Here is a 25467-nt window from a genome sequence, read left to right as displayed (position 1 = left end):
AAACAGCCTGGCCTTCTTAGCTATGGGAAATACTGTTAGGAATGCTGTATTTGTTGCTTATTTCTGATGCAGTTCTTTACTCTTGTGGGTGTCTAGTGGCTCTTCCATGTTCTTAAGAATTCTGTTTTGCTATATATATATATATGTGTATCATATGTATGTATACATGAAAAACCTATTTTTTGTGTTACAGTGCAAAGATAAGGGTGCCTTTACTGTGGTAGTAGACAGTTACGTGAAGGAGGAGGAAGGCACAGGTGTTATACATCAGGCCCCCTATTTTGGTGCTGTGAGTATGAACTACATATCTAATGTTAATTTTGTTCCAACACACATTACTTGGCTTTCTGGCTACTGGGGAGTGTCAGGGTGACTATGATATTAAACAATCATCCCATTTGTTACTTATAAATGTAAGAAGACAATGTAGCATTGTATTCTAATGAGTTCTTGAACTCACTAGTGCTCTTTGTGTACTAGACTGGAGATTTTAGGTGTCCCTGATTTGGTTATTGTTGTGGTATGTGAACTCACTACTGTCTTCTGAGTGTCATCGATCTTAGCTTTTCTCAAAGTCTAAATTTACAGCTTTGAGAAGAAATGATCTGTTGCACTGATAGTCAGAACTGGTTTTGCTAAGTCATAACTTTGGATGGTAACAGCAGTTCTGCTCAGCACACTGCCCCTCTTCAGTATTTCAATTTCATTACTCGTTCGGCTTTTAGAGAATGAAAAAATGCTTTGATTGCTTTTGTACTGAGACTTTATCCCTCGGTGTGAAAGGATTTTGTTGCATTTCATTCTTTTTTCTGTCTTTATTGTCCTTTCCCTCGGTCTGTTCTTCTGAAGGTTAAGAGGGATAATTTTTCATGGATTTAATAATTTCAGTTTTTAGACACAGGAATTAAATGCACTAGTTTAGACTGATTGTCCTTTTTGTAGTGTCCTGTCTTCAGCTGTTATCCAAAGATGCCCTCAAAAAACTTGCAATAGAGCTGCCAATGCCTAGCAATTAGCAATCCCTGGACCATGAGCTCTGTCATCATTTCCAGAAACTGTTGGTATTATTATTAGGCCTCTTTGTATTCATGTGAAATATCCCATCCTTTTCTTTTTTTTTTCCCTGCATTTTTCTGAAGGGTGTATCCATTGTGTTGGTGTTTCCCTTGTCAAGATGAACATTGATATCAAAAGATGTCCCATCTTAATACAGCTGAGAATAAAGAAAATTAGACTGGGCTGTATGTTATTAGTTAATAAAGAAATTCATGGTGACTGATAAAGTGTCTTGAGGAGTCTAAAGCCTATCAACACTTCTTGCACCTCAGACACTCCCCACTCCCCTATAGCTAAATCTTACAAGGGACTTGAATGAGGGGCAGGGGGACAGACTTGGTTATGAGTCAGGAGCTCTTGCTGTAGGAGATGGAGTAAAGAGAAAGAGCTCTGCAAGAAACTTTCCCTTGATTGCGGTATTGTTTTGTTGTGTATTTGCACGATACAGTTTAGTTGTTGGAAACGGCTTTCTGGAAAGCTTTACTGGCTGGTTAGAGCAAGGATTATCTGCCCTCTTTTTTGTTTGGTTTTGTTATAAGTCCATGGAGATTTGTCTGAACGTGGGGGGTGGGGGGTGGAATCTTCTCTCTCTCTCTCTCCCCCCCCCTCTATCTCTCTGCTCTTCCTGCCAGGAAGTCAGCAATTACCTGTAAAACTTTTTTTTTTAAAGAAATGAGAGCATCAGTTAAGTACATTGCAAAGAAAAAAAATGCATAAAATATTTGTGTGAGGAAAAAGTACACTAGCATGACAAACAAAACTTAGCTAATAAGGAGCAGCTTGACTTTATAATGTATGATGCATAGACCTGAGTCAACTGGCTATGCTACCTTTAGAAGGGAATTGCATAGTATAGGTTGCAGTTAATGCTGCTACCTTTTTCTTTTGGGGTGTATGTGGTTCAGTTTTGACAGCCCACTGATAATTTTTGTCCAGAAAGGCTCACAAAGGGTTCTGGTTTAGGTTCAGGAATTCATCATTGGGCAGTAGGCTCTGTATAGAATAGCAGGTGTTACATGTTTTGGCATTAAATGTTTGCCTTTAGACAAGCTTAGATGAAAGAAGGATGATAACTTATGACTGTAGGCAGGACTGTCTTCCTAGTTCATTGGCTTTTCTGCAACTTCCTCTACTGTTGTGTTGAAGGTGAATAGGAAAAGGGGTAAGTGGAGCAGGAGGCAAGGGTCAGAGGAGAAGAAATAGAGCACAGTCCTTCACAGGAAGCATTGTATCTTGTCTCTATCCCTTCCCCTCCATATAAGTAACTCCCTTTGATAAACGGGGATAGAAAGTAAAGAGTTTTTTTAATCTCACTTACTGATACATATTCTGTATTGCTGATAGCTTAGAAATGTATCCTTCTCCAAGAAAATGTAAAGTAAAAATTTACCTTCATTTAGTTCTAGGATAGATAGTTTCATTGCCTTGTGTAATGCTTTTGCCGAATACAAACTGCCACGCAATATCGGAGCACTCTGTAATTTCAGTTCAAAAGACATCAAAATTAAAGCTCACAGAACAAGACAAACCTGTATTAAAAACTCTCTAAAGTCATTGTACCTCCAGATTAACATGACACTAAAATTCAGCTGCTCAGGCATTTCATCATATGTACAGGTATCTACAGTCAATTTTAAAAGCTTTAGCAACATTTTAATTTGCATACAAGCCCTGTACTTCCAGTGCCTGCTCAGACTGAGGCACAGAAGTTTCATAGATATGTTACTGTTGTGCTTTCTTTTCAGTAAATTGCAGAAGTATACTTGATTTTTGTTAAGAGGTGCTGAAGGTGAATTTTTGACTTCATGTTTTTGTTGTGTTTTGGTTTTTTCTTTAATTGCAGATAGAAAAGCTTTGAGTTCTTATCAATGAGCTGTTTCATAGCCTCTGCTTCATTTATTTTGTGTGTTACAACTTTTATTTTTAGTCTTTTGAGAGATTTAGTCATGGCAAGGGTACAAAAGTGAACACTGACTTCTGTCCTGGAAAGAATTGAAATTTGTCTTAGCTTTCCAGTAGAGCTTAGCATTTGTGGATTTCTGTATGTGCCTGAATATATTCTTGGGTTGTGGTTACTGAAGCAAATCTTCATTACATCAAATGGCAGGTCAGTCTGGAAAGCTTTTACATTCAAGTTCGAGTTCTTCAAAAGAAAGGAACTAACTGTAGAAAAACAACATAGCAAAGCCCTCTATAAATCATTGGCTGCATCAGCGATGCAAATCAAACTGAACCACCTCTTGACCTAGGTCCTGCAGAGTGGAAGGTTTTGTTATGTTTTAGCTAGGTTGTGAGCGTGCCAAGCTTTGTAGTCTTTGCTGGCTGCTTCTTCAAAGCCTTTTACGATTCACTGCCAAATCGGGGTTGACGTTAGTTCTGTCATCTGGCCTACATATTAAACACGGCAGTCTGCTTGCTGTATCTCAGCAATAATAGCTGATGAAAGGTCAACTGCGAATGGGCTTATCTCAGTTAATCTATTGACTGAAGAAGCTGGTTGACCAAGTGGAGGCTGAATGATCATGATGGCTGTCTGCAGCTGCTGGAGAGTAGACAGAGACTATGGTCTAGAGTAAATGAGTGATGTAGCTGAAGTGGTTTTTCGTTTCTACGTGTAATGCCTTGGTACATGAAGTAGTCAACTTCACTATTGCTATGGATGAGTTTCATTACTGTAAAATATATTGTGAATCAACAAGTAACATCTGGCAGATGTGGCGAGAGAGAGCTGGTAACTACAGGGACTAGTGAGTAGGGTTGGACGTACAGGATGAAGACCACAGAAAGGATCTGGAAACACTGCTCTGTCACTCCAAAGTTGGCTTGCTTGTGTTGGTTATATCTAGGAAAGGAGAATTCAGCTAGTTGTGGAGCACTTGCTTATTTAGTGCTTATTTACACACTTGCTTCTGGCGTGGTCTCCTTGATCAAGGTGGACAAATTGCTTTAGAGTGCAATTCCTATGAAATAGCTGCTGCGTTTTACGAAAGGTAAATGACCTCTAAGCATAGAGGAGGGTAATGGTTCAACTGCTGCCAGTTTTGGCAGGCAGTGTCACTGCAGGTTCTGTTTCACACTGCACAAAACTTCAGTTTCTGTCCCTGAAGTCTGTAGTTTCCTCATTTTGTCAGAGCAGCAATACAGGAACCTCTAAGGCTCCAAAAAGCAACCTGACTTGATGCAGGCTTAGACAGGGCCTTTTTCTTTGAGGAAAATGAAGTGATTCTGTGAATGTGCTGAGAGTGACTGATCTGCAACCGTTCCCTGTTCCCTTCTCCCTTCCCCTACCACCCCCAATAATGTTCTCTGGCCTGAGGGCAAGAAAGTGGGTAATCTGGAGTGATAATTGGTTAAGATATGGACTTACTTTGACTTCAGACTTGAAATTAAAATCTGAACTTTTCTGTTCCCCTAATAATTTTTTTTAATCGTTTCTATGATACTGGTTTTTTTAGGTACGTTCAGGAAAGTATGAAGTGACCCTCTTAACTTTTTTTTTTCCTTACTGCTACAGGAAATTAAAGATTTAAATGGAGGCTGGCCAGGAAAATAAACTGTGATGTTGTCCATGTGTGGTTCTTGGTCAGTAGTGTGGCCTACGGGCCAACAAAGATTGAGAAATACAGATTTAAAGATTTTGGATCATTAAGACTTTCAGAAAACGGGATTTCCTTTGTGGAGTTCCAGAATTAGATTTATTAAAATAACCTGGCTTCTGAAAAATGCCATGCAGGCTTGTGTGCTAAACAGACACAAGTCTCTGGCTAGTACAAGAGCATGACATAGTGGTTGTGTGTTCCTTTACTATACAGTAGTAGCCTGAAGCTGTTGACTACGTGTATATATGTGTGCACACACACATAAAGTATGTATGTATCTATGCATGTATATGTATAAACGCAGAAGTACATGCACATATCACCTCTGCTAGGTGAGAGAAAACACGTATATTCTGAAGAAATCATCTTTTCTCTGATGAATAAAACTACAATCCTATAGAATACATCTTTTCCTACGCATATTTGAGATTAGTGAAGGCTGAGTATTTTGCTATTCTTGTCCAGTTATCACATTTTCTATTTAACATTTAATTTCTTTTTCCAGGGATGGATATTTTAACAAGTATTTTGTATTTCTGTAACTTAGAACTTGTCTCTTTTGTAGGATGATTACAGAGTCTGCATGGATTTTAATATCATTCAGAAAGATTCTGTGCCTGTTTGTCCTGTTGATGCATCAGGCTGCTTCACAGCAGAAGTGACTGACTTTGCTGGACAGTATGTGAAGGTTAGCGGTCTTCGAGAAAGTAAATTACTACTTTATTCAAGATGAAATTTATGTATGGTAGAAATGTTCTTTTCTTCCCTAAGTGGCTTTGTCTTCAATGTGTACTTGGAAAAATAAAAATGTGTTTTAACATTTGCAAAAATGTTGCAATTGTTTATTGCAACATCTGAAAAATAAAGAATTTGAAAGGTAAGTAATACTGTGTATCTAGTAGTGCAAGGGAAGAGAAGTATCTCCTGTTTGCATCTACTGCAGAAGGAGTTTCACTTTTTGTTTCTTATGAAAATGTTATGTATGCAGTCTCTAAGCAAGTGTGCGGAGGCCTCCCTTACCTCTGGATGACTTCTGAATTCACAGATGTTGTCATTAAGTTTATACCAGCCAGTTAGTGTAACACGACTTGTTAGAGGAGAGAAATCCAGTCATTTTTCCCACTTGTGGGATGTGTTGCAATATGAATTTACTTGCCAGCAGGTGCAAGAGAATCCATGTAAAAGGAACCCAGAGGAACTCTGGGTTGCTGCAGACACAAATCCATAGAAAGGAGTGCCTCTTTCATTCTATGTGCTAAGAAAACAAATTGTTTTTCTTCAGTTTCCTGCTGCTACAGTTTGATAGCAAAGCATGTTACTGTAAGCACAATTTACTTGAAAAAGGCTTAAAAATGTTGTGTTGCATTTGAACTCAAACAGCTGTCATTGCTTCCTGCTATGTATTCAGGCAAATAAGAGAGCACTGGAGGCTATATGTTTAGCTTCTTGCTTGTAGGGATCTGAAGTTAAGGCTCTTGGAAAATATTTTTATGATGCTGAGTTCTTAGCTTATGAGTATTGCTGTATCATAAATATTTATTTTTTTTTTTCCTTTTTTAATGTCATGTTGACACTTGTTTGTTCAGTAGATTGTCTTCGGTTACTAATATGCAACTTTCACTTCCAGCTTAGAATGTAAATCCTGTTTAGTAAGGTATTAGATGCTTCAACTTCTGTAACTGTGGTCACATTAGAGGAATGTTTTGTAGTGAAGTCTAAATATCAAGTAAGAAGCACTATGTGACTTCCTGCCACAAAATCAAAAGACTCAATAAAAGATTTAAGATATTAAATAATGTGAGTTCTGACTTGTATTAATGCTACAGAAAATTTGAATTTCTGTGTGTATGTGGAAACAGAGTTAAGGGCAAAAATAGGACTGATGGTGTATACCAAGATTTGGAGAGCAAATACCTTTCCAAACTTAGTGTTTTACAGTGCCTTTGCAGTAAATGCATAAATTGTATAGAAGCTTTTTGGATTTTTTTTGTGTGTAAATACTGGATTATTTGTACAGTTTTTCTTAATTTGGATATTGGAGACAAATTCTGTAGTAGCTTACTGAAATAGTGAAATTTATATTCCAAGGAAAATTTTTTGTTCTGTCTCTTTAGGATGCGGATAAGAACATCATTAAATTACTGAAAGAGAAAGGCAGACTGGTTCACAGCAGTAGTTTTAAGCACAGCTATCCTTTCTGCTGGAGGTAAGGAGAGAAGTGCATATGGCTTTAAGATTGAGGGTTATAACTGAGTAGTTCTTCAGGTTTGTCTCTTTTTTTTTTTCCTGCTCCGTTGACCTACTTTAATTTTTTTAACAAGACTAAAAGTAACAGGAATCAAGATGATTGAATTAGAAGAGCTCCAATTTGGGTTTAGTAATCAAGTAATTTTTTTTGCCACAAATCTGATTAATTTAAGTGTAGTGCTGAAAATTTTTTTCTGTTATGATTTTACAGGTGTGTTTTTGTAGTTTAAACTTCTCATTCTTCAGTGTTGCATGTAGTACTGCTAACTACCTTTTGAAGATGGCTATAATAAGTCCAAAAAAGCTTCTTTTCTAAGCAGCTAAGTACTGAGTGATGGAAACGGATATTTTGGTACCCTTTGAATTGTATCCTAATAAGTATATCGTAGAGTATCTTTAAATATTTGTGTTCAAACTTTCCATGGTTTTGATAAAATGGCTATATTATAGCTGTTATCATAGTTACCTCTTTTTAACCTTGCAAAATTATTTCTTTCCTTTGAGTGTGGTAGAGCGCAGTTGCTTATAATGTGGAAACATCTATATTGTTGATTAAAATCAAAGTTAGCATTTATCTGCTGCAGTGGGTAATAAGTGTAATGTATAAATTTGTTTGTCTGCTCAGTCATTCCTGGTTGGAGGTCACAAACAATGGTTATGTCTCTGATCAGAAATAGCAGTTGATGTGTTTATAATGTCTGTGGGGACTTGTTAGAAATGTTTGGTTTTGTCGACTATAAGTTCAAGATTAGCTCTGGAATGTCAGGTAGGTGGTTCGGCACAGTGGCCTGTCACAAATCTTCCTTATCAGACTGCAGAGGTTGAAGGAGGATTTCATGTGCAAGTCTTCATGGACCTTCAGTATAGTAAGCTAATGTAAGAAGTTTTAGTTAGGAGAATACAGGCTAGACAAATTTAATCTAGAAATGAAGCATTGTTTTTACTAGTGTCCTCTCTGGTTTTAAATGTATACAATTGCTATTGCAGAAATGGGGGGCTGGGGTGGGGGTGGGGGAATCACTGAACTATATCAAATTTAAAAAAAGAAACTTCAGTAATCTTTTGGTAGGAATATTGTATTGAACTTGTTTTATTACAAGACAGGACACACTTCAAAAAAAAATATCTAATTTTGTATCTGAAATGAATTGAACATTTAAAGTCGTACCTGATGCATTACAGCACCTGTAATGAAATAACTGTAATAAAAGCTTTTCTCTCTGTCTAGCTTTAATGCTACTAGGTGAAGTGTTTTAGCAGTGTGCATTTATCTTTGATCTATAGCAAGAACAACTTTTACTTGCTCTTGAATAGCATAATTGGTTTGTTTCTAACAGCTACCTAGAGGAAGAAGGGGAATTACTCTTTAAGTGTTACATCCTTGGTGATTTGGGACAGTTTTTGAAAAATGGCAGCCTAAAACCAAGCAATGCTTGTGGTTTTTTTATGTAGCAATTCAAATGTACAGTCATGGCCTTCTGAGACAAACTGGTAATGTAGAAATGCTGATTCTGTAGAACATACTTAATCCTGCAACTCTATTGACATTTTTGTTGATTGATGATAATTTGCAGGCAGCACCTAGCAGCAAATTATCTGGTGGGAAGAACAGAACAATGGATTCTACTTGAAAAGCTTATTTCAGTGCCATCACAGATCAAACCATAATTGGAATATGCTAAAAGTAGAAGAGTAGTTCTTAACTTCGAATGTAGTTATAAGTTATTTTGATTAGTGTAAGAAAACTTTGAAATCAGACTCTTCTACTTAATGTTTATGCTTCTCCTTGAAACCAGGCATTTGTTGAATCCTTAGTATGTTGAGGTATTTTCTCTCTTATGTATCACCAAATCAGGGTCCTTTTCTGCATTTTCTTGTTACTATGATATGTAGTAATTTTCTGTCAACTAAGCTTTAAAATCTGAGGGGGGAAAACAGTAACAACTTGGTAAGTACACAGTACACAGTTTTCAGTTAGAATTCCCCTTCATTGCAATTGTTGAAGATGGAGGCCATTGATCAAAACAGCTCTGTGTCTGTGTGAGATCTTGAGAATCTCTATAGTCTAGGTAGCAGTTTAACAACTGAAATAGCAAAGGTAACTAGCATGACAGCTGAAGTGTCTGTCGCAGCTACTGCATGCCATTCTATTAGGAAGCAATATTGGGGAGCTCTGTCATTGACAGATACAGGGCTTTGTCTCTTTCAAGCCAGCGAAAGCAAAGCCAAGAAGCATCTTTCATAGTGCATAATCAGTTATCTGTTATTTGTTTCCTAAATGATGAGAAAATGGAATGGGAATAAGATCGCATTAGCTTGTTTTAAACAGCTGTGCAGTCCAAAACAGGTATGAGAAAACTATTGGGAGTGCGTAGTGTCTGCAGAGAATGATCTTTCCAGTCTTTATCTTTTCAAGTATAAAGACTGTATTTCAGAGAATGCTGATTTTTGTGGCACTGCTAAGGAACATGCAATTTGCTTAGGTGCTTTGATTCTTCTGATATAATTCTAAAGGACGCATTTGTAAGGGGAACAAAACATCATTCAGTTGAAACAGGCAGAATTTTGTAAGCATCAGTCTCTGATTTAAGATCTGTCTGGATGTTTTTTCCCTTGTCTTGTATTGGTAGTAAACCCAACCCAGTAGTGGGTATTTCTCATTTAATTCTACACCAAAGAATTTAATCTGGTTTCTTCAACCTTCTCACCAGTCACGAGGGGCGGAAGTGTGTAAGATGTCACTGGTTGGGCAGATTTTCAGTATGTTGTTCTCTTTTTGTCTCCTGCTGAGGCACTGCTTGGCAGTACAGCTAGAAGAAAGAAAATATTCAGGGAAACTGTGCCATCTCCCCTTTCATACTACCTTTGTGTGGGTGAGAACAGTGCTCTGTGCATGCTTTGGAATTGTTATCAAGTCTTATAAACTTAGGTTGAAAGCCTGGGAAATGGTTACAGCTTCATCTGCTTGTCTTTTTCATAGATCCTTTGTGTCTGAAGCTACTTTTGCACTAAAGCTTGTCTTCAGTCAGCCCAATCTGTCAGCTGCTTACTCCTGGTAGAGGTTGGGTACCAGTTTATTGTGCCAGCATTCTTTTTGCAATGTGTTAAGACCATGTGAGAAACTGTTATTATCAGGTTTTATTCTTCTTGTTTCTAGTAACTCAGGATCTTACATGTGATGGCAATTTATCATTCTTCAGCACATCTGAAACAAGATGCTCAGTGAAACTGAAATACTTCTGGAGTATCTTGTAGTTTGCAGAATACTTTCTATTTTTTTAACTCTGATCTTGCTGCTGTGTGAGGAGCTAACTGAACTATTTTCTTTTTTAGGTGTTAGGACTGAAATTTGAGAAGCAGAACATCCTAACTTAGTACATTTGCATTTAAGAGCTAGAACACTACTGCATTATTATTACTTTGAACTCTTACCATTTCCTGTAAGGTTATAGATACTTTAACTCTTAAAAGACACAGATTGAAATGTATAGGTTATAGTTAAAAGGAAATATCTTCTGAAATATAGTACTAAGAGAAGCGATGTGTGTTTTATTACTGGCCTTTATGCAATGTAAGTGCAGTTTTTAAGGTTTAACAACTGTCTTGGTTTCAGCTGAGACAGTTAATTTTCTTCCTAGTAGCTGGTACAGTGCTGTGGTTTTTTTAGATTTAGGATGAGAATAACGTTGATAACACACTGATCTTTTAGTTGTTGCTAATTAGTGCTTAGTCTAAGTCAAGGGCTTTTCAGTTCCCCATGCTCTGCCAACGAAGAGGTGCACCAGAAGGTGGGAGGGAGCACAGCTGGGACAGCTGACCTGAACTAGCCAGAAGGGTATTCCATACCATAGAACATTGTGCTCAGTATATAAACTGGAGGGAGCTGACCAGGTGGGGCGGATCACTGCTTGGGGATGGGCTGGGCATCAGTCAGTGGGTGGTGAGCAGTTGCATTGTGCATCACTTGGTTTTCTTGGGTTTTATTCTTTTTTCCCTCTCTTTGTTATTTCCCATTAGTAGTAGTATTATATTTCATATCAATTATTAATCTGTTCTTACCTCAACCCATGAGGTTTACCTTTTTCCAGTTCTGCTGCTTGTCCCAGTGGGGAGGTGGGGGGACAGTAAGCAAGCAGCTGTGGGGTACCTAGTTGCTGGCTGGGGTTAAAACAACCACCTTTGCTGTGGGTTTTCTTTTCTTCTGTTGGTCAGGCAGATGTACCTTTAGGAAGTGCTCCAACAGTAGCGATTTTAATTTACATCGTAATCTCCAGTAGTTTGTGCATTTCAAATGGGTCCTTGCTATGGATACGAGTAAAACAAATTAAACTTTTCAGATGAATTGTTTAGAATAATGACTGCATGTAGGAGATAACAGTAGTTTCTCAGAGTCTTTGCTTGCAAATTATTGTTGAGCAAGTGTATTTCCAAGCTCTGAGGCAAAATGACTTAAACAAAAGTAATATTTTAAGAAACATTTTGAGGGGTGGATTGACACTAAGGGAGAATTAGCTTCTCATCCAGTGTTGTTGAAGCTGCTCTGTACCCCTAGACAAATTCCATTCCATAGAACTCAGTCTCCCTTTCCAAGTTGGAATAATGGGATGGATATGAAGGATTAGAAATGTCTGAGCTCTCCTGTAATAACTTTTACCCACTATTTGATCACTAGATGCTTTAGAAGGATGTATGCTACTTGAGCAATCTATCAAGACCTTAAGCAGTTGTATTATGGAACTGACAAATAAGAGACCAGGTTGTGACACAATGCAGTCAGATGCTTAGAGATATTAATTTTACTAGGAAACTTCGGGAGTTTATCAGTCTGTACACTCTGCCCTATAGTGTTACCATTTCTAAGCAATCCCAAGTTCTGAAACTGCTCCCATCCCATGTAGGTTTTGTTTCATTGAATGTTGAAGCAAGGAATGTGGTAAGATGTCTTTGTAACTTCTTACTTTTATATGCTTATCTGGATCTCTTTCTTTCCTTCTCATCCTGGAATGGCACATTATTCTAGTTAACCCTGGGTACTGTTGCCTCATCTTTATGATTTATTATTCTTTTAAATTCAAATAGTAAAAACATAGCATAATGTGTTCTGGTTTTTCAGGTTGATATATACATAAAAAAAGATACAGAATGAGCTCACACGGAAGACTTAAATATGTCTCATTTTATTAGTTACTGAAGTTCATATTGTTGTACTATGTAGGAACATAAATTTCAAATTCAAGTATCATTTGAATGTTCTCATGATTTCTCTTGCTGTACAAATTCCTTAAATTGCTGGGTTTGAAGGCTTTTAAAAAACTTTTTTTTAGGATTTGACTTTAAAATAGTAGGTCACATAAGTGTAACAATTTATAGTTTAAAAAACAAAACAAAACCCAACCTTTAACTGTAATAATATTTCAGGAACAATGAATTCAGTCTGTGGAAAGGGGACTGTTGTGTGCAAAAATACATTTTAAAGAGTACTTTATAAATAATGTAAAATTGAAAATTATTTTTGTTTGTTTTGCTCCCTTCCCCATCACCTTCCCTCTACAGGTCAGATACTCCGTTGATATACAAAGCTGTGCCAAGCTGGTTTGTTAGAGTGGAGCACATGGTGGAGAAGCTACTGGAGAATAATGCCCAATGCTACTGGTAATGTCTTCTGCATTTATTTTTTTTTTCTTTGCCTGGGGTTCAGTGTGTGTGTTGGAACTCTGCAAAGCTGTATTACACTGTTAGTATGCTAACTTCACTTCATATTTCCATTCTGTCTTTCTGAGCGAATGTTACTGGAATAGGGCTAGTAACCAGTTTTAAGTAGTGTTTTATCTGAGGTTTCACAAATGTGCCTCAAGCTGGTAGAGCAATGGGATACTCTTCCTTACATAAACAGATATAACCTGCTTAATTGCGTATCAGCCCAGTGCTTAAACATGTTTGTGCACTATTCCTTTCTTGTGTTGAGAAGGCATTCTTTGCTTGTGTAAAATAGGGTGTAAGTAAGGTTGAATATGTACTAATAATTTACAGTGAAATACATTACAGGATCATTAAAAGTATCCTCGAATTATGATCTACAATACTAAGCAATTCAGCATGAGAGAAACCACAAAGGAAAATCAACCTGTGGAAGCACGGAAGTGCACAGTTAAGCCTCCCAAAAGGGTCCACTAAAGAGAAGAATTTAGGCAGCTAAACTCTGGGTATATATTGTTCCAATTTAAACTTATTTCTGGTATTTTTTTGTTCTTTTCATCTAGTTATTGCAGATAAGGTTGCTTACTTTGTCATAGGTGCATTTGAAGGAAAAAACCCAACACCCCCACCCTGACCCATCCTCCCCCTGAAACACCCACAAAATCCCCAACTCAGCTGCCATAGCTTGTGTAATAGTTGTAAGTATACTCAGTTTCAGAGGTTTATATAAAAATTTTCTACTAAGGGCAAAAATCTAGATCTTCATATAGGGAATGTGAAAAATATTTGTGTGAAACTTACGTAGAAAACAATAGATAAGCTTTAGGTAGTTTAAATGCACTGTTAAATTAGCAGTAAGAGGGAACTATTATTGGTGACGGTAGCCATTTTGAGAGTCAGTCGTGGGTTTGTCGTGTGTTAGTAACACAAGGACCCTATCTTCTCCACCTCCATAACCTTTATTTTTATTTTTATTCCCTTTCGTAAATAGCTTGTGCCTGGGAAATTGAGACCAGGTGGGGACAATGTGGAGATCATTCAGTTGTACTGTGTGCCATTTCAGTCGTCGTTCAGTCTTTTTGTACAAAGACTGTAGGAGAGTTGGGATTCCACCACTGTGTGCCTCTGCTCAGCAACTGAAATGATGTTAAAGAAGGTGACTCAGCTTTCAGTGAACAATTACAACTGATGCTGCATCTTTTCATGGGCAGTAGTTAGCAATTAAATTCTCGATGAGCAGCTTTCGCAGAACTGCTTGCATGGTACAAGCACTGTAAATACTGAAATATGTGGGAAAAGTTAGTGATACAGACTGTCAAAAAATGCTGCAGCGTTGGCTTGCTAATAAGCACATGCCCAGTCTGGATATGTAAGAAGATTTTATAGATTAGTAAGTGTTGCTTTCTGTTTTCCATAACAGAACATACTGTGATCCTTCTTTAGGGGTAAAATAAGCTGGAGAGGGGGTGAAAGTGTTTGTTCTTAGCTTTAATTAGCTTTCTCAAGATGCTTTTACTGTTTTGATGACTGACAGTAGACCTGCATACTTAATTTTCACATGAACATAAGAAAAATGTAATGATCCTGTTAAGGAAGTGTTTGAATGGTTGAGGTAATTTTGGTTTTCTTGAAAGTAAAGCTTCAAGAAGAAACTGCTAAGTGACCTCTGCTCATCCAGGAAACATTAGTAAGAATTAGTAAACAGTTTGAACCCTACCTCATTACATATTTGGGTTTTAAGTGGTGTTTTTTCTAAGTGTTGAGTAGTGGGGATACAGGTGGAACCAAATGTGGGAGCTGCTGTTGGAAAGGTAGGGTGGGAAGACCAGGTGATTGTATTACTTGGCAATATTCAACGTGCTTGGAATTAAAGTAACCATTTGTCCTTTAGGCAATTCTTGAGTCTCAGCATAATTCTGTAATTGAATATAAAACTGATTCCTCAGGACTTCTCTCAAAACAGTATGGTCTTAGAGATTTTGAGAATCTTTTTGTAGGGAATATGGCTACAAGTAGAGATGTATTATCACTAAATGATTAATAAAATAATACTAATACATATTTCTAGTATGTGACTTCATAATTACTAGTTTGAATACTCAATGGCTTTTACATAAAGATGGCTTTTAAAATCTAGCTTTTTAAAAGAAAAAGGCATTACTCTTAAGGTTTTCTTCCTATGTTTTACACTGATGTCAGTTTTGTTTGGGGTGTCACTTCTTAAGTTGGCATTGAGAGTGCTAGCCTTCTTCAATATTTATTTATTTAAATTTTGGGAACTCTGTCCTTCCCAAAACCTACTTTATTTTGCTTGTGATGAGGCTTGATCTCTGAAAGTGTCACAGGACATATGTAACTTTTAAAAAATTTTATTTTTGGACTCTCTGGGGCTTCAGCATGTCCTGAAAATGAGAAAATTGGGGATAAAAGCTTTTCAGACTTTATTAACCTTTGCAAAATGAGTTTGACTGCATTGCTTTTTTTGTTTCTATAAATGACTGATAGATGTATTGTCCCTTAAGAATAGCGGCACTCTTTATAGATATGCTTTTTGATGAAATAGATTAAACATAGTTGGACAAACTTTGCAACCTGATTGCATTTCTAATTAGTTTTTTAATGAATTAGCCTACTGATAAAGCCATAGTTATTCAACATTTATTAAAGCCGGCAACTATATCTTCATTTTTCAAAATGAACTAAACTATAGGTTTCAAGAATGATTACATGAGTAAGGTGCCAGCATTTTTGTAAAATCAGAAAGCAAAAAAACCTCTTTTCTTTCTCCCAACCTTATTCTGATCAGAATAGAAAGTAACTTCTGGTGGATGTTGCTGAAAATGCAGAATTGGAACAGTATTTAAGAGGCTGTTTCAGTCGTTAATCCAAGATCCCTTACTGGGTGTTCTCTTTACCACACAACTGGCAGAAGAGATTATTTTAAAAAAAAAATTCTAAATTAAAAAAAAAGGTTATCTCATATTTTGTATTTAAACACCCTACTACTGTGGTACTTGAGATAGAGGGGCAAATTTGACTGCTATACAATTCAGCGCTGTCAGATCATGGTTTCCTGTGACGTCACTACAGAGTTCAGTGCAGCACCAAAGCTTGGTCACTGGTGTAAGTGGTCTGGATTTCAGCTTTAGTTGTTGTAACTGTCGTTTTACAGAATTATTTGTTGAAAGAGCATTTCCTGTATAACCACAGACAAGCAACTAAACCCTGCCACCTTAGATTCCGTTGTGTGATATAGGACTAATTCCTGTCATCACAGAGTTCAAAGTTGGTATAAATTACAAAGTTATGAGCTATTGTGATGAGTAAATTAGTGCAATTTATACTTATGGTTCTAAACTGTTGTAGCTCACACTTCTGGAAGCGTATGTAGTATTTTTATACTTGCAGGTTGATAGAAAAGATTCTGTAGACTGTATTTAAATATCAGCTGTGAACTTTTTTTTTAAAAACCTCCTTCACTTAAAGTTCTACTTCAGTAACTCCGGAAAGATTTGCCTCTAACTGTTGACATGTTTCTAATGTTAGAGACTATTGCGCAGTTCTGACATAGTTTACATAAGATGTACAGCACTTGGTATAGTGGAAAAACGAGCATCAGGAAGGAAAGCAGTGACGGAAGACAGCAGAGGACTTCAAAGAAGCCAAGCCTTTTGTTCTTGCATCTTCTTGGCATTGAAAAATTCAAGCATTATAATAAAGAGCTTGATGTACAGGTCCTTAGTTGAAGGAATCCTTTTTTTGACTTTCATCTCTTAAACTGTTCGTTCTTGTTGAAAATACCACACAGAACACATCTGATAGGCCTTTTTGCTAGAAGTTAATTTCCTGGTTTACAAAGGGTGAATTTTGCACACATTTCCTGCTGTTCCTGTATGAGCACTCTAGGACCAAGTGTTTTCACATGTCGGTCAAACATGTTTTGAGAAGCTTTTGATCTTGGTCTTTCTAATCTTTGACCAGACACTTTCTTTGCTGAACAGAAAACTGTCCCCCACCTTCTGAAAGGTGTGATTTGATCTCAGATGATGCCTATCTTGTATCATAAACGCTAAGGCTGGTAGGGTGTGCAGAAGATGGGCTGTAGCGCCCATCTACAATAGAAAGCTAAAGTTTGTTCTACTAAACTTGTAATTTTTGTGCAGGTGAGAAATCTGAGTCGGTAGTAGGGGCTATTGAATTTTAATAAGCAGGGGCTTACTAATTTTAAGTCATAACAGAATTGTAGCATAATAGAGGAAAATCAGTTACTGAGTCCTTTTGTTTTCCTCCTTTTTTGTTTGTTGTTTTTTTAGCATGTCTCAGACTATTTTCTTTCCTAGTTTGTTAGCATTAATAAACACATTTTATCTGAACAGTTTTAAATGCATCTTGTGTGTGCGTGATTTGCCCACTCCTTTTTTTTTTTTCTTCTTTAATATGATTATGCAATTGAAACTCTTTTTAAATCCTCAATCACACTTTTCTTACTCAGGAAACACGAATACAAATTAGGTCTCTCTGGTAGCGATTGTGAAGCGTATAGCAACGTGCAGTCACTAGATGGCAACATTTCCCGAGGAAAAATTCAAACTAGTGTTCTTGCCTCCAGTAGGAGGTGAAAATAAACTGCTGCAGGGTTAGCCTTGTGTTTGTCTAATTCAGAGCAACGGAAGTCAGAAGATTTTATTACTGGCTGTTATCAGACATAGTTGAGGATTAGAAGTGAATTTTGAGGCTTGTTCCCATTGATTTTGATCGTTTGTGTTCTGCTGTTGCCGAATTTTGCTGTTTCTTCTCAAAGCCTCTTGAGCAGAGATTGGCAGTCATGTCATGAATACAGCAGGTATCTTTTCAGCACCAGTGAATGGTCATCAAAAGCTTGTTGTTTGGTTCAAGGAAGAATAGCTTACTAAATAAAGGTTCTGAATGTCAGTTCACTAAGCAATTACAGTACCGTGTTCTTAGGCAGCTGGTAGATCTAGCTGCATGTGCAGTATGTTGAATGTCTGCCACTGTTATAGGAATGCAAACATATTTATATATATAAATTGAAATTAATCCTAAGTGATAATGCTGTATAAAAGTACTTTGTAATTATAAATGTTAGAATATTCCAAGGGAAACTATGCAGGAAGAAGAAAAGTGAAAGCTTCATTTCTCACTGGCTTCAGGATGCAGGGATTTTTGCCATCATTGATAAGATTAAGAATTTTAATAGCAATTAGCATGGCGCCTGGGTTGTACAAATAAAATATATCATGATTTTTTAATAGGAGTGTATCACAAAATTGGAGGTTACGGCTTCACTTAATCTTGACTTGTCAAGCAGCTGTACACTGCTGACGGCGAGGTTATGATGCAGTCTGCAGCAGCATTGCAGTCTCACGCTAAAAGTGTTCGTTGCTATGGGAACCGGGATAAAAGTGAAGAAAAACATTGCTCTATCAAAATGATTGAAAGCACTATTCATTTAGCAAATGTAAGCTGCATATAAGGAGAAAATTCTCTTGCACTGGTGGAGGCAACCCGAACTGGTGTGGGGTATGTGGTTGTGCACCACTCTAATAAGCTTTCATGAACTGAGAAGGCAAAAGAGTCTGCTGCAGTGGAAATTCGGTGTGCTTTGCAAACAGCTGACCTTTCCTCTCTCTTCCCTTTTCCTCCCTCCAGCCTCCCCCGATGTTTAATTAGGTCCATGATATAGACTGGCGCTAATTGAAGTGTCAAAAGGGCATGGATAGTTGCTTATTTTATCTCCTTGAATTAAAAACCATTAAAAATCAATTTGAGGGCATGTTGAAGGAGGCTTGTTATTAGAGTAAATTAACATAATGGAATGTAAGACTTAGTATTCTAGGAGTTGGTTAATGTTTAAAAAGCAAAGCAAATTCTACACCTAAACCGAAAAAATCCCAACTGTTATGCTATGAATTTAAATAGATCCGTACATACTTAGTTAAATAACATAGGATAGCTACTTAAGCAGCTTTGGTTTTGCTGGTACAACTCAGCTGTCTTCTGGAAGAATAACTTTCTCCTTTCCAGATATGTAAGTGATTCCTGATTTCAGGTGTTGCTTAAAAAGTTACCAGCTCACCAAATGAAAGGATCGATCCGGGACCGTCTTCCAGAACCAAACGTATCAGATGCGATGTGCTAATCTGGTATTAGATTTCGTAATTCACACTTTTTAAGGTTGTGTTTTGTTTATCAACATTGCTGTGGTCTGTCAAAGAATGTCATGAGTAGAATTAGCTGATGAGAAGAATAATGAAGAGTGAGAAAGGATTAGTATATCTTTATGTAACGTCTTAAACAGCTTTTAATGGTAAATTGATGATAAAACATCATGAGGTTTCTGCTGTGGCAGTATTTGACAGCTCTTTATTTCAGGAGAGATATTTGTGTTTACAGAAAAGAGGGACAGAACTGCTCTGAGACAGATTTCCTGTATCCTGTGACTAGGGCAAAGTGAGGAAACTCACGGAGTCATGCAGAGCACATCTGAGCTTTGAAGTGGAATAATAAGTTGAATTCAGTATTTGCAATTGTGTTATGAGCACAAGAGAGTTCCTTCAGAATACATGTACAGAAAAGGAATAAATGTTTTAATCCTTTTAATAAGTTTCCTTCTGGATTCTGTAATAATTTAGATTTTATTATTATTATTATTTTACATCCTGCACATTTCTTTGCCTTCTGACTCTTGTCTCCAGAAAATATACTATTTTTAATTGATGCTGTTCCTTGGGTATTAATTGGTGATGAGAAGTCACTGGATCAGCACCTATGGTAACTCGCTTTTAGCATACCCGTTCATGCTCTGGGATTGAAGATGGTTGCTAATTTGCTATTTTCAAATCCATGCCCACTTTGCTTGTGTGACTTGGATGCTGAGTATGCATAGACTTTGAAGGCAAAGAAAACAGTTTCTGTTGTGATAAGCTAATAAATGTTGTTGAAGAACTGGATTTTGTTTTGCTCTTCGTGAGTTTTTTTTTTTTTGCTTGTCAAATGGAATTTTTGTTTTAGATGCTACAAAAATGAGTAGCTACCAAGAAAGGATGTGGGAGTTCACTGTGCAGAGGACTTAGCAATGCATGAATTTAGCAAAACCCCGAATCTGCTTCAAAACCAGAAACAAACAGTTGAAAAGGGACTTAGAAATTTAGGGCAAATTAGTAATTTTCATGATGTCTAACTTGTTATGATAGAGTTTTGATGTTGGAGGAGTAAGATAGAAATTAGCATTCAATTGGGTTGAAACTTATGTACTTCCATTCAAAATCTTTCTAATTTAATTTGACAAATCAATATTTATTCTTTTGTTTTGTGAAGTTCAGTTCCCTGAACTTTTTGACTGCTGAAATGTCTGCATCCTGAAGTTTTAGTGCGCTATCCGGGGTGCCAAGAAGGTAGAAATAGGTATTATCCCATGTTATTCTACACGCATGAATCAAGAGCTTCATGACCTGCTGAGACAGCAGTCTCCTTAACCTTGCTAAATGTTTGAGAAAGAAGTATGAAATCCTATCTGTGTCATTTTGCACAGAAATTTGAAGGTCAAAAGCAACACAAATTGTAGGCCAGTTGGGAAATAAAAAAACTTTCGAACAGCACAGTTTTAGGAGCCGCAGCAGTATTGCGTTAGGAAAGAAGTTGCTGCTTTGATTTTACTTGCAACCTTGTGGAATGATTTGATGCTGGAGCTTGACCTTTTCTGAGATCTGAATCTGTTCACTGCCGTTTGGAGTGGGTTGCTCTAAACGGGCTGTAGCATTTGTCACCTTGCTTGTCATACCCAACCGCAAATTCAGCAGTCACCAGCATAAAACTGAAATTTGTGCTTGCAAGCTTGAAGGGAGTTTGTGATAGATACCTGATGAAACATGAAAAGCATGTGTATTGGCATATGGGAAAGGGCTTGTTTTCATATATCTTTGTGTTGTAAAATAGGAGTACTTATGGGCGTGGCCTTTTGGTTTTGTCTTTTTTTATTAATTCTTTTTAAAGCTTTCAAATATCTATGCTATGAAGACAGTTTTGATGCAAAGAAGTCAGTGTTTGGCAAATTGTGCAGCCATTAACTCTCAGGGGTCTGTCAGCTTTTGGGTTTAGGCAAGCAGTGTTTAATACAGCCCAACATTTCCTGGAAGCTAAGGACCAGCATCAATAGTGATTCACAGTGTTGTCATGGTCTTATCAAAGTCACAATTCTCTTTGCAATGTACTTGGGAATACAGATGGAAAAATTAATTATGAAGAAGGCTGTGGGCTGATAGATTAAACACAGTGTAGCATAGTCTCAGGGTGAGGCCAAGTTTGTTCAGTTACTGCACTGGAGAAAAGCGCGTAGAATTCACCGGAGTGCAGCATTCCTTCGGCTGCCCTCGCTCTCCTTACTTACGTAAAACAAACAGTCTTTCTGCAAATTTAGGAAATTGTTGCTTTGTGTAGATGGAAGAGTGAAAAATGCTTTCTTAACTAATAATATATACCAGTGGCAGGATGTTATCTTTATTACAATTTAACAAGAGAAGTGTACTAGGAAAATGGAGAAGAGAATTAAAAAACCAGGAAAACCCTATAGAAACACTAACCTGGAGTTGGTGTAACATAATGATCAGGTGTTAGTAACAACATTGTTGAGAATACTCTGTTCTGTCTTCCTAGCCTAGTGAAATATTTAAATAGAAGGTGCCTCTTTCTTTCTTCTTTTTTTACGATATGTAGGTAAGTCAGAAGTGTCAGACTGAGGTACCTGTAGCTAAATCTGGTGAAATTAAATAAAAGAAACAGGCTCCAGTCTCAAAGAATGCTGTTATTGGCAGGGCTGTTCTCTGCTGCAGATACCTCGTCTAACTTGTTCCCAGTTGGAGACTGTCTCTGCTGCTCAGTATGTGGGTAGCATCTGTGGGCAGCATATGGGTGGTGGTAAGAAGCAATTGTTTTAAGTAACACTTTCTTTGAATGATGGGCTCAAAATGTGTTTGAGATACAGGCTCTTTCTATTTTGATGGCTATGTCAGTGTTATTTCTGTATTGTACCTCTAAAGAGCCATATATCATTGTTGCAAATGTGGTTCATAGTAGATGAAATGGTTTGTGTTTTATGTTCTACTAAAAACTGGCAACAGGGTCAGACATTTTACCAGAAGAGATAAATTACATGCTTTCATAGCTCAGAGAGAGCGATCACACCACATACATTTTTGTGGTTAATGACCACTTTGGGGATAAAATTAATTTTTCATGCATGTTTTGAGGAGGCAGAGTCGAAATTCTTAGCATTTTAATGTCATTGGGGGATTGTTTCAGCCTCTAGCTATGTTAAATGGGACTAATAATTTCAGCTAATCAGTGTCTAACAACTTCTGAAAAATGGAAACTAGTTTAGGAGTGATGTAAAGAGAAGTTTTCCACATTAGTGGAATGTTAGGCAAATGCTAATGATCTTTGTACAGTTTCCACTTGTGTTTGGAGAGAGGGTCTCTTAAGGTCACCACAAAAAGTTAATAGTAATGAGCCCCAATCTAAAACAAATTGTGAAAGCCTGTATATATTTCTAAATTTCAACGCAGGGATATGGATGTCATGTGAAACATTAGTCATTGAGTTTGGCTTAATTTTTTTTTATATTACATTTTTGTGTAAGAAATGTTACAGAAGATAACTTTGCAGCTGAAAGTAAATCTAGAAGTAACTAGTGAAACTATGGAACTTTGGGCTGATATTTAGTGAGTCTTTTAATGGTAGTTTTTATCCGCATAAGACAACATTGGCATCAAGAAACCTTCAGATCTCCACATGGCATCGTCATGGGTAAAACTTTTAGAAGACAGTAGCTTTCATTTTCATCAGTAGATTTTTTGACGGATGCTCTCACTTATTTAATAAATCTCCTGCTGCTGGGCCAAGTCCTACCTTAGTGTGTCACATGAATCCATTCTTTTAACATTTCCTCTAAAGGATTCTTTCATCTTTGTTACTCTTGAGGCTGACCTGTGATTAAAAATCATTATTATTATTTTAAAAAAAAATATTTGATAGAGGACCAAGAGCTTCAAAAAGACAAGAGACCATATGTGTTCTGTAGTTTGACTGCTCCTCCTTTAGAAACACTGGGTCTCTAAATCCAGCTCAAACTTTGGGAAGGGCCCTTCTAGTTACACCGGAAAAACAAATCCAGAAAAACTTCCCATGGTTTGCTCAATAACTCGATTCTAGAGTTACTTGTATTATTGTTAGTTATTCATTCACAACTCCTGTGCATCTGTGACACTGTCTTAATGTTATTCTTCCTGTGAGTTTCATTTCAGGTTGGTCTTTTAAAATGTACCTTTAGGCATGAAAGGAATATATTGTTGAACTCAAAACCCATTGCTAGGCATCAGATTCTGATGTTAATCTTTGAGCTCCAAGACACTTTCATATGATGAAAATTTGTCTTTAATATCCCTCAGAGCCCACTAGTGCTCAAAATGAGTTTTTAACAAGCATTGATATGGTTTTGTGTTTGGGGGAGGTGTTTTGTTTTTTAATTGGGGAATTAAAAGTGGAGAAAAATAAATATCCTACAAAAAAGCCTTTTCACACTATATCAACCTGAGATTTCTTTATTCTCAAAGTCTGAAAGTAATGTGCAGATACCTGGATGCCCATTCATAATGCAAGGTGCCTTTTGATGCTGTTATTCCAGGTTTTTGAAACTTTGTCATTTCAGTCAGCACCAAATCAGTAACTGGTATTTTTTTCTGTATGTAAAATACAGCAATAGTATTGTTATCCACCCTTAGCCATAATCCTCCAATGTTGGACTATACTGAGGATTTTTGGCCATTGTTTCATCCTTAATGAATCTGTTGTATGTTGCACATGTTTTTACTGAGTTATTTTAGAGTAAAATAAACATACTATTTTTCACTTCTGTAGCTTACCTGAAGATCAAAGAAAGGCAGAAGAAACGGTGTTACATCTTTGGCAGCAAATCTATAGGCCTTGCAGTAGTCAGTGCTGTAATATGAATGTGCTTCAATTCATGCAATATGCTGAAATTTAACTTGCTTTGTGGATGATATCAAATATAGCCTTTCTTACTAGCTTTCTTTTAAGTGGAATGTAGTGATAAAAGAATACTTCTCTTATATTCGGAACAGGGTTCCAGATTTTGTGAGGGAGAAGCGTTTTGGGAACTGGCTTAAAGACGCACGAGATTGGGCTATATCTAGAAACCGGTACTGGGGAACACCCATCCCTTTGTGGGTCAGTGACGATTTTGAAGAGGTAAGCAAGAAAACAAAAGTTTCCAGTTGACAGAAAAGCCTATTTGTTTATGTTGTTTGCTTATTTTGATAGACTGTTATATCTTCGGCTGCTGCACTCTTAAATTCTACTGATATGTCTTAACCGTATATGTATATCTATAATAAGTGATAAATCTATGCATATGTATGCAGGCATTTGTGTGCCCATACACGTTTTCTTTGCTTTTGCTTGAAAACTACAAGCAATTTTTCTTTTTTTATATTAGAATTAGTCTTATCTTTCCTGGAAGAATTTGCAGTGATGATAAATCTAATGGAAATAACAGATGCAGTGAGAAAATGGCAAGGAAGAGTTTTTTGGTTTTTTTTTTTTAACTCAGTCCTCTCAGTCTGCTTTTGAAATTCTGATACTCGGTTACTTCAAACCAAATGAATTGGTGAAGGCATAAAAGCAAGTCCACTATAGTAGAACAGTGAAAATATATATTTGTAGGGCTACAAATGTGAATGTAACAGACTGTAAAAATGTGAATCTAGTGGAATGATGAAAGTGTATAATGGGAATACTAAAAATTAGGTTTTCGAAGTTGTAAAGTACCCTGCAGTTGGTAGCATAAAGCTAACTGCACAAGTGAGTACTTTACACAGTTTTGAAGACTACTATTTTCTAAGTGTCAAAACACCAAGCTTTAAAACTGCTTCTGAAGATAAAATGTAGTTGGTTTTGGTTTGGTGTGTTGTGGGTTTTTGTTTGTGGTTTTACTTGGTTTTGGTTTTGTGTTGTTTGGTTTTGTGTTTTTTTCCTGTCTGGGTTAGTTCCATTAAACATGTATGATAAGTCTTCCTCATGCTGGAAATAGGAAATGGTAATCAATGTCAGGATGTCCATGGAAGGTAAATAAGGATGGCAGCATCCCAAGCCTTTATTTTTCTCTCTCTTGATTTGAAGGAGTTTTACTTCTTGTTTTAGGAATGGAAGACCTCAACTAGGAAAACGTATGCTAGAAGAGTATGTTGTTGTCTTAAACTGCACTATTGGTTAGATCTGTACCAATAAGGATTTTTTATTTCCTCTGCATTAGAAATCTTGCTGATAGGCAGGCAGATATTGGGGAAGGGAGGGAGGTACTTAAATTATAATTGCAAGGAGTATCTAAGACAGCCTTGACATTTGAATTCTATTTTATGGTATGAGCATGTTTGTAAATTCCTGGCAAAGCAAGTGCTTCTGTCTCTCATATAATAGTTAAAGTTTAGTTTGAAGACTGACAGTTTACACTTTTGAATAAACTGTGTAAATAATTTTTACACAGTTAAAATTACTAAATTTTACACAGTTAAATAATAAAAATTTTGAATAGATGTTAAAAATTAAGTCCCTTGTTTGGTATAACAGGGTTTTTTTAGATAGAGGAAAGGCTTTCAGTTTTTTGCTAAAGTATTTCAAGGCTTCATTCTACAGCTGAAAAAGGTTGTGTAATGGTTACATTACTCCCACTCCTTGCCTCTAATAATATTTAATTTTCTGTCCAGTCTCCCCATGTCTATATTCCTGTGTGTACAGGTTTGGTTTGGTTTGGTTTTGGTTTGTTTTTTTTTTTTTT

At 36.8% G+C, this 25467-nt stretch overlaps 1 protein-coding gene across 1 annotated transcript in view; it reads left to right on the top strand.

Moving 5' to 3' along the window:
* The window catches only part of IARS (isoleucyl-tRNA synthetase), an 89446-nt gene that overhangs the window by 11216 nt on the left and 52763 nt on the right, over positions 1–25467 (top strand). The window contains exons 6-10 of the mRNA XM_009709753.1: positions 194–289; positions 5221–5343; positions 6770–6861; positions 12456–12554; positions 23756–23882. Of these exons, the coding sequence (XP_009708055.1) occupies positions 194–289; positions 5221–5343; positions 6770–6861; positions 12456–12554; positions 23756–23882 (537 nt within the window). The remainder of the gene's footprint in view (positions 1–193; positions 290–5220; positions 5344–6769; positions 6862–12455; positions 12555–23755; positions 23883–25467) is intronic.

Source organism: Cariama cristata, unplaced genomic scaffold (assembly GCF_000690535.1).
Source record: "Cariama cristata isolate BGI_N322 unplaced genomic scaffold, ASM69053v1 scaffold3901, whole genome shotgun sequence".
Taxonomy (NCBI): domain Eukaryota; kingdom Metazoa; phylum Chordata; class Aves; order Cariamiformes; family Cariamidae; genus Cariama; species Cariama cristata.
The sequence above is the reverse complement of the archived record's forward strand: the minus strand, read 5'-3'. Positions and strand labels throughout refer to the sequence as shown.